This window comes from Eulemur rufifrons, chromosome 20, assembly GCF_041146395.1.
Source record: "Eulemur rufifrons isolate Redbay chromosome 20, OSU_ERuf_1, whole genome shotgun sequence".
Taxonomy (NCBI): domain Eukaryota; kingdom Metazoa; phylum Chordata; class Mammalia; order Primates; family Lemuridae; genus Eulemur; species Eulemur rufifrons.
Window position 1 is genome coordinate 47,295,988 of NC_091002.1, and position 17,755 is coordinate 47,313,742.

Below are 17,755 nucleotides of genomic sequence, written 5' to 3' on the forward strand. Positions count from 1 at the left end.
TTGAAATTTAACTGGCTGTTCCTGTATTTTAATTTTCTAGATCTGCCCTACAGAGTGGGAGAGCTGGGTTTATAACCCAGGCTTGCCTGACCTGTGTGGACCTTTCTCGGGTCCTACAAAATTAGGAACTCCCTGGGATGTCAAAGGAATTAGGAGAGGCTGAGTAAAAAGGGCTTTGTGAGCCCTCAGCTACTACATAAACATTAATAAGGGCAGGAATTAATTGTGTTTGCCTGGATCATAGCTGAACCCAGTGCCTAGACCTGTATCTGACATAGTTGATCTTCATAATTATTATATTTGTTATAACGGAAAATCGGGCAGGGCGCGGTGACGCACGTCTGTATTTCCAGCACCCTGGGAGGCGAGGAGGCAGGAGCACTTGAGCCCAGGAGTTCGAGGCTGCAGTGAGATACGATCAGCCTGGGCCACAGAGCGAGACCCTGTGAAGAAAGAAAGAAAAGAAAGAGAGAGATCGCTGATACTATTTTCGCTAAATAGCGCCCCCTAAAAATAATAAAATCATCTCAAGGAAATCTAGGTCCAACATCCCAAGCAGGCCACAAAAATGTCTCACAGCTCAGCCCCGTTGGGCCCTGCCATCTGCCAGCAGAGCTCTGGGCGCCCCTCACCCGGCCTCCCAGGTGGGACCACACCTGAGAGAGCCCTGCGCTTGCGCACTCCACCCAAGGGGCGTGCTATACGCACGCGTCCGTCCAGCCCTCCCCCGCCCCGCGTCCCAGGGGCGCGGTGTGCGCACGCGCCGGCTCAGTCAGAAAGCGCGGGAAAGCGCGCGCAGCGCTGCTTGGGAGCGCGGGGTGGGAGGCACCCCGCGGCCTCTGGAGCTTTTTGCTGCCTTTGACCTCATGGCGTTTGCACCCATGGGGCCGGAGGCCTCGTTCTTCGAGGTTTTGGACCGGCACAGGGCTTCCTTGCTGGCCGAGCTGAGGCGAGCTGGCGGGGAGCCCCCCGGTGGGGGGACCCGCCTGGCTTCTAGGTACAAGAGCTCGGGCCAAGGCTGAGGAAGCCCGGGAAGGGGCCGCTGGCGCGAGGCAGCTACTCTTTGGAGGAATGCGGGGGCGCCCCTTGTCGCCCGGGGGCCTCGCTGGTGTAGAGGCCGGAGGAGGGGCCGGTGGCGGGCAGCCCGAGAAAGCCCTTCCTTAGTTCTCCCCCGGCACCTTTCTGTTGACAGGTGCCTCCGTGTCTTCTAGAATGTTCTCCTAGAATGTTCCAGGAGCATCCCTGTATCTGGGTGTGAAGGTTTCCTAAGATCCTTACAGGTCAGGGAGTTTTGGGTACAGTTTGGCTTTGTATTTTAATTTTTTTCAGATAAAATTTTAACTTAAAAAGCTTTTAGGATTTTCTTTGACAAGGGAGGAACGTGAGAGCCTGAATGCTGTAACCCTGGGTCAGCTAACGGTTTTCTCACCATGAATGAGACGTCAACGCGTTTTAAAGGGTTCATGATAAGACGTTTTTCTTGACTTGGAAGTGGAGTGAATGTATATATTTTAAATGATTTATTTAAAATCAATTACAGAAATTCTCCAGCTACCCAGGTTGGAATTAACTACAGAAAACATGATTCCGGCCACTTTTACTCAGAATGCTCCGCTGTTTTGCTTCCTTGAGCTGCTTGTCTGATTTGTTGGCAAGGTTTTTCCAGCCTTAGTGAATTTCTTGTATTTTGAAGTCCAACGACTAAAAAATCCGAAAAACGCAAAAGCAAACAAGTTTTTACAAAAGGACTTGGATTGGGAGAGAACTTAGGAGGGCAAGGGAGGGCAAGGCTGGGAGTCCGGTTCCCGCTGGACGTGGATTGTCTGATGAGTCCAAAGTTGGTCACAGTAGGGGCCTAAACCTTGTTTTCTTCCATTTGGGAAAAAAACATGAGATATTTGGGTCAGTTTTTGCCCTCAGTATTAGAAAGTATTAAATGTTTTAAAGTCCATTTTCTGATGACATAAATTTTCAGTAAAAGCTCTGCAGTTTCTGTGGAAATTAAAGCCCTCAACATTTTGCCCATTTTCTAGATTCAATTTGGTTTCTCTTCCTAGACAATATGCTAATGGTATTTATAACAACATTTTTTGAAGCTGATGGCTTGTGAAATTAAAAGTCAGCTGACAGAAAACTGGGCTCAGTCTTCGTATTTTGCTGTAGAGTGGTGCAGTAGTTGCCAAGTCAACTATTCGGTGCAGAACTCATGATTTATTCTTTTTATGGTAGTGATTAAACTTTTTCCTTTTTGTAACACTAAATTTCAAAAGGGCTGATTTTAAGGCACGAGATCAACTAGGGTAAAGTGCTACGAGAAGTGGTGTTTCTTTTTGAAATATTTTTGCATTCCACTTTTGGGAAATAAACGATTATATTGTTTTCAATTAAAACATCTATAAGTAGTATTTCAGGCTAACAAGTATGTATTTAAGTACAGCTAGATTAAAGTAGGTTAATATGAAGAGTAGATAAAAATATAGTATATCTACTTCAGGGGTGGAGTATATTATCTAGTCCAGGGGTGGGGAACCTGCAGCCTTAAGGCCACAGGTGCCCTTCTAGGTGCTTAAGTGTAGCCTTTAACTGAATCCAAATTTTATGGAACAAATTTAAAGGCTGCACTTAAGGACTTAGAAGGCCACGTGTGGCTTTAAGGCCGAAGGTTCCCCACCCCTGATCTAGTCGTTAATGTAAAAGGGAGATCTTAATTCAAATGGTAATTGTTTGAGAAATAAAATTATTAATACATGCATCTCAGAGCACAGGAGAGGAAAAAGAAAAAAAATTACAAGTAAATGAAATTTCTTTTTAAGTAACCACTGTAAATGCAGTTGTTTTATTGCAGTACTGATGGCAAAATTCAGTGGGAGAGATCACTGTTGATGTGGGTTACCTACTCTTAAAAAACAACCAATGGAACAAAAAGTGATGTTAGTATCATCTGGGGAAATCTTATATATTATAAAGTCATAATTTATTATTAAGATTGAATCATAGTGTGTTTATTGTTTTAGTTCTGAGGTTCTTGCATCTATAGAAAATATTATCCAAGACATAATTACAAGCTTGGCCAGAAATGAAGCACCTGCATTCACAATAGACGACAGATCAAGCTGGGAAAATATAAAGTGGGCATTTTGCGTTTTTATTTTTAAATACATTATCTATGTCATTATTTGAATTTAGAGTTCTAGTAATATTTCATTCTTTTTATTGCCTTTACCCTGCCAATAAAGGATTTAGGAAGTTACAAAATATATACTATACAGAATATGTAAACTAGAAGTCGGTGTGAAAGATAAGGCAAAGGAAAAATAATGCTAGTAACAAAAAATTGTAGCTTCAAAAGAGGTTACAATTCAAAATGCATGTGATAAAGTCTTATAATCTTGCTAAAAATAGACACCAAGCTTCAATCTGAGCTTTCTAGCACTTAGAGGGGGAGATAGGATGGGTGCAATTCTCATCTATACTGCAAAAGCAAACACTTTCTCAGGGGAAGTATTTAATGTAACTAATCCTGATACCCAGACGGAAATAAAAGTATCCTGAACATCAAGCACGTTTACAAGGCTCTTTTTCCTGGAAGATTTTCCTGGAAGATTTTCTACCCCTGCTAAGTCATTTGTCCAAGGAGAAATCAACAAACAGCTTTATCAAAGTTCTTGAACGTAGTTATGTAGTTTTTTTTTTTTAACTTGTAAAATCTTCTCTGCTAAATAATGAAAAATACTGCAAAAATGGTCTCATACTTTGTAAGAGGTGCAGAAACAAAATAAAAGGAATTTTGAGGCTCCTTAGTCATTATTATTTTATGATCAATATAATTAATATTAACTGTATACTTTGATTCATACTTTGCATCATATTTGGAAAGATGGGTTTCATCTAGCTTCTAAGCAGCTGACACCTGGCATCCTTGCCTGGTGTCTTCTGCCACCTTTTGGAGAGGCTAGGTAGTTCAATTTAACAACCTAATATAAATTGTTATTTTATGTAATGTAACTCTGCAGGCAAATCAAAAATAAAATATTTCAAAACTTACTATTAAATGAGTAAATTTTAAAAATGAGTAAAATGCTAAAAATTGTGACATATTTGAGAACATTTTACATAGACTAAAAATATCTTCCCAGGAAAGAAGTACACCTATACACACACACTCACTCACTCCCTAATCAAAGATAGTTAACTCATTTATTTTAAATACTTTATCTTAGTGCCTCTGTATGTCACAAACCTAATTACCTAGTTGCAATCTGGAATGATCTAAGCTTACAAACCAGGTGATCCTAAAGCTTTTATGCTTACATTCAGAAGAAATGTGGGATTTAAATGATGTGCAGAAGACCTAGGTGTATATTGTCAGACAGAAGTTAAGTCATATCCACTTTATTCTCTTGCTTTAAACAAAATCACAGGTTTGAAGATTCTGTGGGTCTTCAGATGGTATCTCATTGTACCACAAGAAAAATCAAAAGTGATTCACCAAAATCAGTTCAAAAATTTGGTAAATTAATCTTTCTTAGCTTTTAGTCATAAAGAATAAATATATTTGGTTATCTTCTAGATTTTATTTGTTTGTAGTTAAACAATTTTACTTGTTCTTCAGTATATCACCCTTGTACTTGCAAAAAAAGTCTAGAATTTTTCATTGTCAGTAACCATGGAAGTAGATTATCATTTCAAAATAAATGTATTTTTCAAGGTATGTGATTCAGTGGAAAATTATCCTCTCAGTTTTGCTGTCCATAGAGCAACTAACTTTATCTGATTCTTCAGGCAATTTTTCTGTACTTAACCCTTCTATTTTGGAAAGAAAATTTTTTAAATATCATGGAAAGTAACTGAAAGTAAGTTAAAATCCTTGGTAGTAGTGTCTTCTGAGTTAGTAGGAGAAATGATGAGTAACTTGTTTTCTGCATCTTATTTTCCAGCTCTAATTCTGAAAATATTGTCAATGATTTATAAATTAGTACAGAGCAACACTTACGCAACCAAAAGGTAAATAATTGTTCTAGTAAATTACTCTTTATTTTTTTTGTTCTCTTTTTTTATTTTTTTTATTTTTATTTTTTTAAGACAGAGTCTCGCTCTGTTGCCCAGACTAGAATGCCATAGCGTCAGCCTAGCTCACAGCAACCTCAAACTCCTGGGCTTAAGCGATCCTTTTGCCTCAGCCTCCCAAGTAGCTGGGACTACAGGCATGTGCCACCATGCCCGGCTCATTTTTTCTACTATATTTTTAGTTGTCCAGCTAATTTCTTTCTATTTTTAGTAGAGATGGGGTCTCGCTCTTGCTCAGGCTGGTCTCGAACTCCTGAACTCAAGCAGTCCTCCCACCTTGGCCTTCCAAAGTGCTAGGATTATAGGCATGAGCCACCGCGCCCGGCCATAAATTACTCTTTAAAATGTAATATGAGATTTAGTTGGATTAACTTTTATTATATGCTTTGAAAAGTTATGTAAGCCTAAACTATGGATAATACATTACTTTTTGTGTAGGTTGTGTTTTCATTCAGTTAAAGCTTTCTTCAAATAGCACTCCAGTACTTGTCATATTTAAAGAGAATATGGTTAACTAAAAGTATATTTTTTTAAATTTTCATAGAGACATATATTACACTGACAGCCAACTCTTTGGTAACCAGACTATTGTGGACAATATTATCAGTGACATTTCTTGTATGTTAAAAGTGCCAAGAAGAAGTCTGCATATAGTAAGTAGTACTTAGTACAAAATATTTTATTTTAAAACAAAATGTATAAAATTATAATAAAAATAAATATAACCTTTGCCTTCTTTTGACATTATTTGATACTGTATTTTGTCTCACTATAAATTTAAATAATCTGTTCTCAATATATTCCTTTGGATGAATGGACCAGAACATATGAAAACTAACGAATACTTTTACATCCTAAATACCCTTACATATCTTCTCCTTCATCTCCTAAATTCCAATCTGAGCTAATATACAAATAATTTAGCAGGTGAACACAAAGAGTGACTTAGCAGCATAAAACGTATTAGTGAAAAAGGTTTCCAGTATGTCTATTATTTTTTCTAGTTATCTACATCAAAAGGCTTAATTGCTGGCAATTTAAGATACATTGAGGAAGACGGCACCAAAGTGAACTGTACTGGTGGTGCAACAGTAAGCATCATTAATGTTTTCACACTTTACTCCCTTTCCGTTCCTTTGATTTTGAAATGTGTTTTATTTCTTGTTTCTTTATGTAGTTCAGAACTTAAGATTTTAAAATAAAACTGAAAGAAGACTAGGTGTATGCTTTACAGGGTTGTACATTACATAGTTTCAAAATATGCTAATTGTCAAATGTCATATTGAAATAAACATACACATTCCTTTTAAAAATGTACTATTATTTTCAGGTAGAGTGTGGCTTGACCATTTTAGCATGGTTATTGAGTAACCTTCATGAAGGTTTATGGTTCTGAAAGTAATACATTTAATAGTAAACTATTTGGTGGGCTTTGGTAGTAGAGAGCCCACAGTCCTAAGCCAGTACTCCTGCTGGGAGAATTGCTGTGGGTCATGTGTCTGTTTTCTTATTGAGGGGTAAATCTGTTTCCTACTACTTTCTTACTGGGGAATAAGTCTCTAATGACTGGTATAGTCAAAGAAAAATGAAAACATTGTGAAAAGTTATAAAATGTGGGTATACTTGCATTTATTTGAAATAAAAACTGTCTTCTTTTAAAACTTAGGCCGTTGCTGTGCCTTCTAATATTCAAGGAATTCGGAGTATCCTTTAAGTGGGAAAACTATTTAAACTTATGGAGTGTTCATTCATTCATTCCTTTGACAAACCAAACGTTCATAATGCATAACAAACAAGTTAGACCCTATAGCAGTCGCAAAGAACACAACATGGTCCCTTCTTTAGGACTCCTTTAGGAGCTCACTATCTAGTGGGAGAGACAGACACCTGAATATAGATATGTTTATATATTTGACGGTAAAAATGAAAATATTATATCTATAGCTGCTTTTGAATTGATCTATATGGCACTGTAATTTAGTTGGTGATTAAATTGAAATGCTCTTGCCTTCAATTCATCAGCCTTAACTTCACAGATTTAATTACAGATGCAAAATTTGTATTAATTGTAGAAAAAGATGCAACATTTCAGCGGCTCCTAGATGACAACTTTTGCAATAAAATGTCTCCATGCATCATGGTTACGGTATATCATCTACCTTTCCTACAATTCCAAAGCTAACGTACACCATGGTGGTTGGTAAGAGGCTTATAGCATTATCTGTACAACATCCTGCTTTCAATATTTGCATCATTTGGATCATAGAACAGGAATTTCCAAGGTGTTTATTTAAACATCCTCAAATCTATCACCTCAAGATCATATTTCTAAAACCACACTCAAAATCTTTCTTCCTGAGTGTTCCTGTCACTTGTTCTATAGTTATCAATGGTCATACTGCAGTGAGGCCCACACATCAGAGTCATTTTGACTCACTCCTTACTTCCCACGGTCACCAAGTCCTTTTGAATTGGCCTTGGGACTGTCCTTTGTTTCAGTCCTTTCCCCGTAATCACTCCCCTTTCATCCTTACAGCAAGACGACCCCCGATAGTCTCCAGAGAGGCTGCCGACTCCAGTTATCTCTCATTCCACCTATTAATAATTGATAAGCTGCCACACTAATCCTCGTCATTTCCCTCCCCTCCAATTCAAAAACTTTTGTTAGTGCCTGGTATTTCTACATTAAACTTTCTGGATGCCTCCTAGTTGTCATTTCCCAGAGGAAAACATTAAAATACACTAAGTGCTCATGATGAGCCAGGAACCCTGCTAAGCACTTCACATAATAAGAGTTCACACTTACTGCTATTTATCACACACCAACTTCTGAAGACACTCAACAGCCTAGTGAGGTAGGTGCTGTTGTCATCCCCACTTTAATAACAGGGTACTGGGATGCAGGTAAATGGTTCACCACAATCCCATGGCTGATGAAATCCAAGACTGCGATTCAGAGAATTGAGCTCCGTGTTGCTATGTCATAACTCTATGTGGCAGGCATATTTATCCTGATTTTATAGATAAATCCACAGCCTAAAGAGACTAAGCAATTTGCCCAAGATCACACCACTGATGATGGGCAGAGAGGAAATTCAAACTCAGAGCTGTCTGATCCAAAGCCCATTCTTTTTTTTTGTTTTTTATTTCAGGATATTATGGGGATACAAATGTTTAGGTTACACATGTTGCCTTTGCCCCACGTGAGTCAGAGCAACAAGCATGTCCATCTCCCAGACAGTGTGCACCACACCCACTAGGTGTGAATATCCCCTTCCCCACCTCCCCCTTCACCTGCCCAACACCCGATGAATGTTACTACTATATGTGCACATAAGTGTTCATCGATTATACCAATTTGATGGTGAGTCATGCGGTGCTCGTTTTCCCATTCTTGTGATACTTCACTTAGTAGAATGGGCTCCAGCTCTATCCAGGATAATACAAGAGATGCTAGTTCACCACTGGTTTTTGTGGCTGAGTAGAACTCCATGGTATACATATACTACATTTTATTAATCCACTCATGTATTGATGGGCACTTGGGTTGTTCCCACATCTTTGCAATTGTGAATTGTGCTGCTATAAACATTTGAGTGCAGATGTCTTTTTTATAGAATGTCTTTTTTTCCTTTGGTAGATGCCCAGTAATGGGATTGCTGGATCAAATGATAGTTCTACTTTTAGCTCTTTGAGGTATCTCTATATTACTTTCCATAGAGGTTGTACTAGTTTGCAGTCCCACCAGCAGTGTAGGAGTGTTCCTATCTCTCCGCATCCACACCAACCAAAGCCCATTCTTACTTTCAATGTGTACGCTGCTTTCTTCCTCTGCTCCATGTGTCACTTGGTTTGCTGCTTTTCTGTTAACATCATTGTAACACTTTAAATTACCTTCCTTTGTAATTATTGTTTTAATGAATTCATTATTCCACCATTTAGAATTTATTAAAGCCTAAATTTAAGCAGGTAGTCTTCTACGTGTGTTATGATTATTAAGTAATTTAATTTCCATAATAACCTTACAGGGGGTTACAGAGCCCCAAACCACAGAGTAGTTTCCTTACTCATTTAAGTTCCTGCCGCTAAGAAGTGGCAGAGCCGAGATGCCGGCCCAGGGTATCCGGCCTTGCAGCTGGTGCATATCACCCCTGTGCTATGCCACCTCTCCATGTTCCTGTTGTTAGATATTTTGGCTATTTATATTAGTTTTTGCCATTTTAAGTAACTCTGTAGTAAGCATATTTAAGCATATAGAATTTTTGTTATTTCTGTTTCTGCTGAAATATTTCCTTAGGCTCATTTTATAGGACTGGGATAATTCCTAGTCCTTCACCTTGTTGTATATATTATACATTTTTTCACAGTCAACACCATAGTCTTTCACCACTTGAAATTCAAGGTAGGGGGATGTATCTTTTAAATTTTTAATAAAATAAGGATGTAGTTGTATTCATTTCATTCTACTGGAATTAAAATGCCTAATTTTCATCTTGCTTTTAGGGAAAGGGAGTTCCTGATCTGAACACAAGACTTCTGGTCAAGAAGCTCTGGGATACGTTCCACATCCCAGTGTTCACTCTCGTAGATGCTGATCCACACGGTGTTTATCACTGGGTTATTCAGAACAATAGTATTTGCAGTTGTGCCTTCAATTCTCAGAACACTTTCATAAAACATTTTAAAAGAAAATGATGAGATTAAAATTAGGGCTATAATCATTTGAGGCAATTTATAGTGGTTTTTTTTTTTGCCATATTAAACTGAGAACCAGTTTAATACTGCAAATGTCCACAAAATTAAAATTGCATATGTTAGATAAAATTTAAGAGTACAGATTATCTAACTTGTAATATACAATAGGATGAATTTTGTAATTAACTTTCTTTTAACAGGCATAGAAATAATGTGCATCTATAAGTATGGATCAATGGTAAGCATAGAAAAGTTTTCCTTTTTCCAATATTTAGATATTTTATATTCATTGGGGGTGATTTCTGCATTTATTTATCACCACCAAGTAGGCTGAGAGTTCCCAAAAGGTACCAAAGAGCCTAGTATCCTATTCCAGGACCAATCTGTGTTTCAGTGGCTGTGATTCCAGCTTCCAGCATGGCCAGTGCAACCACAGATGGCAGTGGGAGTAGCTGTGGGCAAGAGGCTATTTATTATCCTGCACTCTCCTGGCCTGTTGAAGTAACAACAACACTGATCGCCAAATATGCTCTAAATATTTTTTTACTCTAAATATTATATATAGCTTTGAATTCTGACTTTACCAGTCCCTTTTCTCCCACCATAAAGAGAAATGAAAACACCAAATTCCACTAGGGTCTGCAATTACCATGTATCAGTAGTTTTCAAAGCGTGGCCCTGGGTCAGCAGTGTCAGCATCACCTGGAGACTGGTTAGAAATGCAAATCTCAGTCCCCATCCAGACCTACTGAACCAGCATCACTGGGCTGGGGGGTGGAGGGGGTCCAGGTGATTCTGATGCACGATAAAGGTCGTAGCAGATAGAAAGGATAGTGGAGCAGGTGTAAGATATGGAATCACAAACAATAATAAATGCAGGCTGAAGAGGTTAATTTTTAGTTTTGCTTTATAGAAAATTAATAGAGAAATACTACAGAGAAGTTTTAACACCTTCACTAAAACCCAGCTCCCAGTTTATTGTAGCTCCCAGTGATTTTCTTACTTCTGTGGGCTTTGGGCATGTGAAGCCAGCTTTAGATTTTTTGTTTTTGTTTTATTTTATTTGGAAACAGGGTCTCACTCTATCACCTGGGCTGGAATGCAGTGGTGTTTCATCACAGCTCACTGCAGCCTCAAACTCCTGGTTCAAGTGGTCCTGCCTCAGCCTCCTGAGTAGCTTGGGACTACAGGCGCATGCCACCATGCCCAGCTAATTTTTAAATTTTTTGTAGAGATGGGGTCTCACTCTTGCTCAGAACTCCTGGCCTCAAACAATCCTCCCACCTCAGCCTCCAAAAGTGCTAGGATGATAGGCATAAGCCACCATGCCTGGCCCTGTTTTCTTTAATAAATAAAAAATTTGACTGCAAAAACAAATATACTAGTTTTCAGCAATTTAGCTTCACTTAATATACTTTTGTTCTTTATTTTAGTCCATGTCTTTTGAAGCTCATAATCTCACAGTTCCAGCTATTAGATGGCTTGGTCTCCTCCCTTCTGATCTTAAAAGGTTAGATGGTATAACAAAACTAGAATATTTAAAGTGATGATTCATTGTTACATGTCAAGTCTAAAAAGTCAATACAAGGGAAAGCTCTTAATGTTTTTTATTTATATTGTTCACTATGACTCAGGATTATATAATTATGAATTAAATTCATTAATGTTTCTGTTTCAACTACTAAAATACTTAACACATGAATTTGGTTAATTGAACTTTCAGTTAGCTTAAAAATGTTTTTGTTTTCCTCTTATGGTTAAAGCATTTTATAAATTTTTTATACTTAAAAAACAGTATTTTTTACTATTTTAATTGAATCCAATTAAATTGTAGCATTGACATCATTTGCCATATGAATCAATTTTATCATACATTTTAAATTTTAACTTCAAAAATATCATTTTAAGATTATTAAAGTTTAGGAAACTCAAATTTGACAAGTCTATTATTAATGTATATGTTCATTATATAAAAAATATCATTAAGTAACAAGATAAAAATCATCTACAGATGAGCAGCTTTACTTTTGTAGCTGTTTTGTGCATGGCCATAACTTCTTCACAAAAATGCCATCATACTCTAATGTTGCTTTGTAATCCTCTTCTTTTTACACAACACAATGTGATCACTTTTCCATGTCAATAAATATTCCTCCTTTCAATGTCTTCTATTACTGAGTTAAGATTCTGGATATGCCAATGTTTATTCAGCCAATCCCTCATAGCCAGACATTTAGGTGGTTTCCAAATCTCTGCTCTGATAGATAGTTACAAGATTGGCCCTCTTGTAACTAAATCTCTACCTGCATCTTTAATTAGTCCCTTAGGCTGAATTCCCAGAAGAATTCGTGGGTCAAAGCGTGAACACGTTTTCAAGGCTTTGACTGCCCTCTGGGTAGGTTAATTATTTTGCTTTTCCTGGAGAGTAAGAGTTCACCTGTCCCTCAGCATAGGGCATTAATACTTATCTGTGCTAATGTGATATTTTAAAATGTCTTCTTATTGTTTTAATTGTCCAGTAAGAATGACTTCATCATGTTTATTGAATTTCTTTAAGCAGTGAGCAATTCTTGATAACAGGTGCTTGCTTCCTAAATGTGGTATGTGAACAGGTTTAGGGTGATCAGCTACTTCTTACAAAATGAGGGCACAAGAGGAAACATCTCATTTTTGACTTTTGAGTATTTATACTCCCATGAATTAAAGTTTTGTTCAATTTAGTATATGTACCATGGTCAAAATCCCTTGGGGGTGATCTATTTGTTTGAAGACCATTTTAAACACAAATTCAGAACAAATTATCTGATAATTATTAAGGTGGAGGGTTTGGAGAAACTCTAGCTGCATCTCATAAATTCCACCAGTGCTCTCAAAATCCACTCCAAATAAATATACTACCAAAAGAAAAACAGTGTAGTAGCTACACAAGCCTGACTTCAAGGTAAATCCTCTAGGCTTCCCTTTCAATCAAATTGTCGCCCCTGTGCAGGAGCTGCCCCTGGCAAATGGTCATAATTATGGGGACGTTGAAAAGACTATTTGAAACTGGAGCTCTTGTGGGGAATCTAGGATTTGTGACATCAAAAAGTAGAACACACCATAAATCCTGGACCTCTCATGTTCTATTTTTGAAACACATATCACAGTAAAGTTATATACTACTTTTTTCAAATTTAAAACTAGATAGGTATGTGTGAGAGTTTGAGAGAGAGAGAGAGAGAGAGAAAAGAGATAGACTAACTTCCACGGCCCAGAATCTTTAATTAATTACAAATATTAAGTACTCAGTGTTATCTAAAGTCCCTCAATCTCAGTTGCTGGCCATGTGTATTGGAGTTCACTGCTCAAACCATACAAAGCTAAATGGCTTAACTGTACCGCCATTTAGCTACCTTGGTGTCGACACACATGATGTTAGTGCTATTGGTGTTTGCTTAATAACTAACATCTGCCTTCCTGTCATCATTATCACCAGTGTGACCTGAATAAAAATAAAGACGTAGAACAGAATCTTATGTTCTGTGGAAACACAAACTTCCACTTGAAAACTTTCTGGTCTAGGACATGACACTTCCCCAAATGCTGGATTTAAGAGGTAGACCTGTACTAATTTTATCTGTTATTTCTGAGTTTCTTGAAATAGTACAATAAATACAGGCAAAATGTATGTGATATTCATGTTATACGAACACTTTGTTTTTACTGATTTTTTTCCTCTATTTTTTCCAGGTTAAATATACCTAAAGATAGTTTGATTCCACTAACAAAACGGGACCAAATGAAACTTGACAGTATCCTGAAGAGACCTTATGTTACCTGCCAACCATTTTGGAGAAAAGAAGTATAAGATGTTTCTTTTTAAAATTTAAGTGTTGACTATTTGTCTTTCACTTATTCACATAGTATTTTGAAAATATCCTTCTTGAAATTTTATATAACCAAAAACTAACATTAGTGTTGTTTGGCAGTAAATAGTTGTTGAAATTCAATCATATGAATGTTAATAGATGAGATCAGATGAATGGAGCTGGTCTGTTTTTACCCTCTTCACAGTTAGATACCTACTGTCGATGGCTGTATTACATTTTGGGGACTAAAAAAAAAGAAGAAGAAGAAAAATAAATCATTACAAAGATCTCAGACCTTTCCTAGTTATTGAAGGCATCCATACTGCGTATTCTCAAGCCTGATATTTTTAGCTGTAGCAGCTCTAGAATATTCCAGGTGACCGTAAAGGCCTGCGGTTTTAGAGAATAAAACAAATGTAGATTTACTAGTTTGTTGAAATGATAGAACAGCCGCAAAGAGCTTGGTATGACTATATTTTACTTTTATTGACAGATGGAAATAATGGCAGATTCTAAAATGAAGGCAGAAATTCAAGCTTTGACCTTCCTATCATCAGATTATCTTTCCAGAGTATACTTACCTAACAAATTAAGATTTGGAGGGTGGATATAAAAATAAATCAGAAGAATTTGTGATTGCCAGAGGCTTTTCATTAGTTTTGTTTTAGTTGGTAAATACTGTTGTGGAAAGAACATATATTCTTAACTCTGTAAAAGTAAAATAATTTTTCATTAATTAAATTTTTTTCAAAACAAATGCTATGCTCCAATTTTCTTTAGAAAGGTTTATTTTATCCTCTGTAGAGACTGATTTCTAGCCTAAGTTCTAAAGTAAATTATAAGAGGATATATGTTACTTTGGCCTTTAAATTTTATTTGAAAAAATAATATTTTATACATGTCATCAAAGTCTACAAAAATATTTTATTTACCTTCTACAATATAACTAGTGTTAAAGCATGAAGAATCTTATTAGTAACAATAATAATAATCATCTAAATTTGAGATGTTGCTAATGAATTATAGTGTCCAGTATTTCCTTCTTACATTTCCTTTGCCTTCAAAGTGTAGGGGTTTTAGTGTAGGGAATTAACCCTACTAATTCATTTGTTAAATTAGTAAAATTTATTATGAATAAATACTTGGGTTGATGTAGTCTTCAGTGTGTTGTTTTATTTTGTATTGTGTGTCCTCTTTATTGATAATATTACTTATTTGAAAAGGCTCTCCAAGGTCTTATGGGTTACCACTCATATTCAAGCATTTGAATTCTTCTCTACTCCAGGTCTATAAAATGAAGAACTTCTTCAGTTTTAAGGTTTATAGAAGCCTCAAATTTTAATAAGGCACTTCTCTAATAATAAAGATGTGATCTTTCCCCCTCCACAAACGTACCTTAATTTTGCCAGAGAATAGTTTTATGACTTTATTCTGTACTTTCAGTAAACTTTTAACTGCATTGAGAGTTTTAAGCAAGAATATGAATTTATAGAAGTACAGAAATGTTAGGGTAGTTATTTTATAAAGATAAATGGTAATAACAATAATGAGATACCAGGGCCGGGCGCGGTGGCTCACGCCTGTAATCCTAGCACTCTGGGAGGCCGAGGTGGGCGGATCATTTGAGCTCAGGCGTTCGAGACCAGCCTGAGCAAGAGCGAGACCCCATCTCTACTAAAAATAGAAAGAAATTATATGGACAGCTAAAAATATATATAGAAAAAAAAATTAGCCGGGCATGGTGGCGCATGCCTGTAGTCCCAGCTACTCGGGAGGCTGAGACAGGAGGATCCCTTGAGTTCAGGAGTTTGAGGTTGCTGTGAGCTAGGCTGACGCCACGGCACTCACTCTAGCCTGGGCAACAGAGTGAGACTCTGTCTCAAAAAAAAAAAAAAAAAAAAAACAATAATGAGATACCATTTCTGAGAACTTACACATGTCAATCACTGCTCATACAGTATCTCACTTAATAATCCCGAGAACCTTGTTCTTACTCAGCAATTATACCATAGTTTACAGGTGAGAACACTGAGGATGTTACTTGTCCAAAGCCACAATAATAATACTAGGGGACAATAATAATTATCTACCTCAAGAATATGCGGGTCCTAGTGCAAAATGTAAATGCAAGGTTCCTTGTTCAAAAGTTATTAAGAATTTCAAGACAACAGCAGCAGAGAATTAAATCGAGCACGGGCCCTTAGCCTGGGGTCCTGTGGACTGCACAGCTTGGGCTGGCCCTTCTCAAGAGGTTGTAGTAAGGATTAAATAAGGCAATATGATAATAAAGGAAAGTACTTATATAATGGCATTTATTTTGTGCCGGGTGTTTTTCTAGGTGCTTTGTAAACAATATGTCATTTTGTCTTCACAGAAACCCTATGAGCCAGGTACTCTTTTTACCATCCACATTTTACAGATGAGGAAACAAAGGTTCAGGGAGGTTAAGTAACTTTCCGAAGTCCCATAACTAATAAGCAGTGGAGCTGGAACTGAAATCCAGAGTCTGGGTACATGCATTACACTGGTGCATGTAACATGCTTCACATGTGGTCTGATATGCACAGTGCTAGGGAAAGATCTACCAATCTTATTTTTGGCCAGTGTCAAATCAAGACCCCCGATGCCATGCCTGTGACATTAACAAGTATGTTGTATTCCCTGGTATTATTGAAACCAAACATTTAATTTTGAGAACATTTTGGTATGCTGTTAATTTGACTGACTTGTGAAACTATCAAAAATTCTAAAAAACCTTTTTATGAATCACAAAAGTTTTTTTTTAATTTATGCCATACTTCTTAATATGTAATAATGTCACTGAACTTTGACAAGTTTTGTAAAGGAGGAAATTACTAACTTAAAAATATGTGGATTATCGAACACATGTGGATTAGGATATACTACCAAAATGGGAGGGAATGACAAATCTACAACAGTCATTCAAATTAAAAAATAAATTTTAAAAAGGCTTGGAGATATATCCAATTTGGATAATTAAATCATTTCAAGTTTATTATTGGAAATTTACTTAAAATAATTGTCAGTTACTTCGGAAATGAAAATGGAAGGAGAGCAAAATACACTATAGTTTGACTTTACTACCTATCTTTACTAGATGAAGATGAAAAATTAATGCTAGTTGATATTTGGGAACCATCTAGAATTATAGTTCTTATGATATGTTTCTAAAAAGGATTACTGTAAAATAGCTATTTAAGATGGCGACTGCTGACAGTCATCCCATCTACCATCATCTAGTTATCTAATTTGAATATTTCCATAATTTTAATCAGGCAAAGAACATTAGATTGGAATCTGTTTATAATTAAAATCAATAAAAACTAGTACAATAAAAATGTGTTCAGAGACTCAGTTTTTCCTTAAGGGTTCATAACGACCCTTATAAAATAAAAGCTGCTTGTAATAACCCGAAATTTCCAGGAAATTTAACTGTTATCATTGGTGATGTTAAATGATTTCAGAAGTTATGATTTCATGAAAAAAACAAAACAGTGCACGTGCTACAAAAACAGGTAAAACCTGCCAGGATTTCTAGTGTGACTTCCTTACTCAGTATCTCTGTTGAACTGCTAGTTTGATGTCGATATCTGTTCAGTGCTGCTGAAAACAACAGATGCTTTCAAAACTAACCTTCATGTACATGTACATTAAAATATTTTCTGTGGAATGTTTTTGTAATGAACTATTGAGAAACATTTCTGTTTGCTAAATGAACTCCTATTCACCAAGAAAATGATCCTGTAAAAACAAGCCAAGGTCACACTCTGCTGGCAGAAGCTCACTGTTCTCTCAAATCCACTATTTTGGGTGGAAATTTCTTTAAAATATTTTTGAGTCATTTTTTAAAGGAATGGGATGGAAGAGTCTGAGACACAACAAAAGAGTTTGGGGAAAGCAGTGAGGATTTCTGTGTGATACTGCGTACTTCTTGACAGAAATCTGCTTTGGTCATCAGCTTTGGATGCCCTGATTCACTGCAAAGCTATGCTTTATGTGTGCTTTGCAACCAAGCTATTTACAAGACTTTAAACCCCCATATTAGAACTTTTCAATTAACATTGCAAAACTAAATATCACTTTAAATGAAAATTAATTAATTATAAGCATGTTCAGTTTCTATT

General features: G+C 36.7%; 1 protein-coding gene across 2 annotated transcripts; it reads left to right on the plus strand.

Annotated features, from left to right (window-relative positions):
- The first annotated feature begins 838 nt into the window (after positions 1-838).
- SPO11 (SPO11 initiator of meiotic double strand breaks) lies at positions 839-14,765 on the plus strand. Of its 2 annotated transcripts, XM_069496153.1 has the most exons (13): positions 839-997; positions 3,015-3,128; positions 4,422-4,510; positions 4,938-5,004; positions 5,612-5,720; positions 6,072-6,158; positions 6,734-6,770; positions 7,104-7,213; positions 9,571-9,670; positions 9,963-10,000; positions 11,196-11,272; positions 13,492-13,603; positions 14,104-14,765. In XM_069496153.1, the coding sequence occupies exons 1-13, from the start codon at positions 867-869 to the stop codon at positions 14,221-14,223; spliced, it is 1,191 nt and encodes a 396-aa protein (XP_069352254.1). In that variant the 5' UTR covers positions 839-866; the 3' UTR covers positions 14,224-14,765. The 2 variants fall into 2 exon arrangements, with proteins under 2 accessions (XP_069352254.1, XP_069352255.1); XM_069496154.1 differs by lacking the exon at positions 3,015-3,128.
- Positions 14,766-17,755: the final 2,990 nt, after the last annotated feature.

Excerpts from the sequence above, each read along its gene's own strand:
- SPO11 (XM_069496153.1), top strand. The coding sequence starts at position 867 with ATGGCGTTTGCACCCATGGGGCCGGAGGCCTCGTTCTTCGAGGTTTTG. Across the intron at positions 998-3,014 it reads GGGACCCGCCTGGCTTCTAG|TTCTGAGGTTCTTGCATCTA; the intron begins GTACAAGAGCTC and ends TTATTGTTTTAG. Across the intron at positions 4,511-4,937 it reads AAAATCAGTTCAAAAATTTG|CTCTAATTCTGAAAATATTG; the intron begins GTAAATTAATCT and ends CTTATTTTCCAG.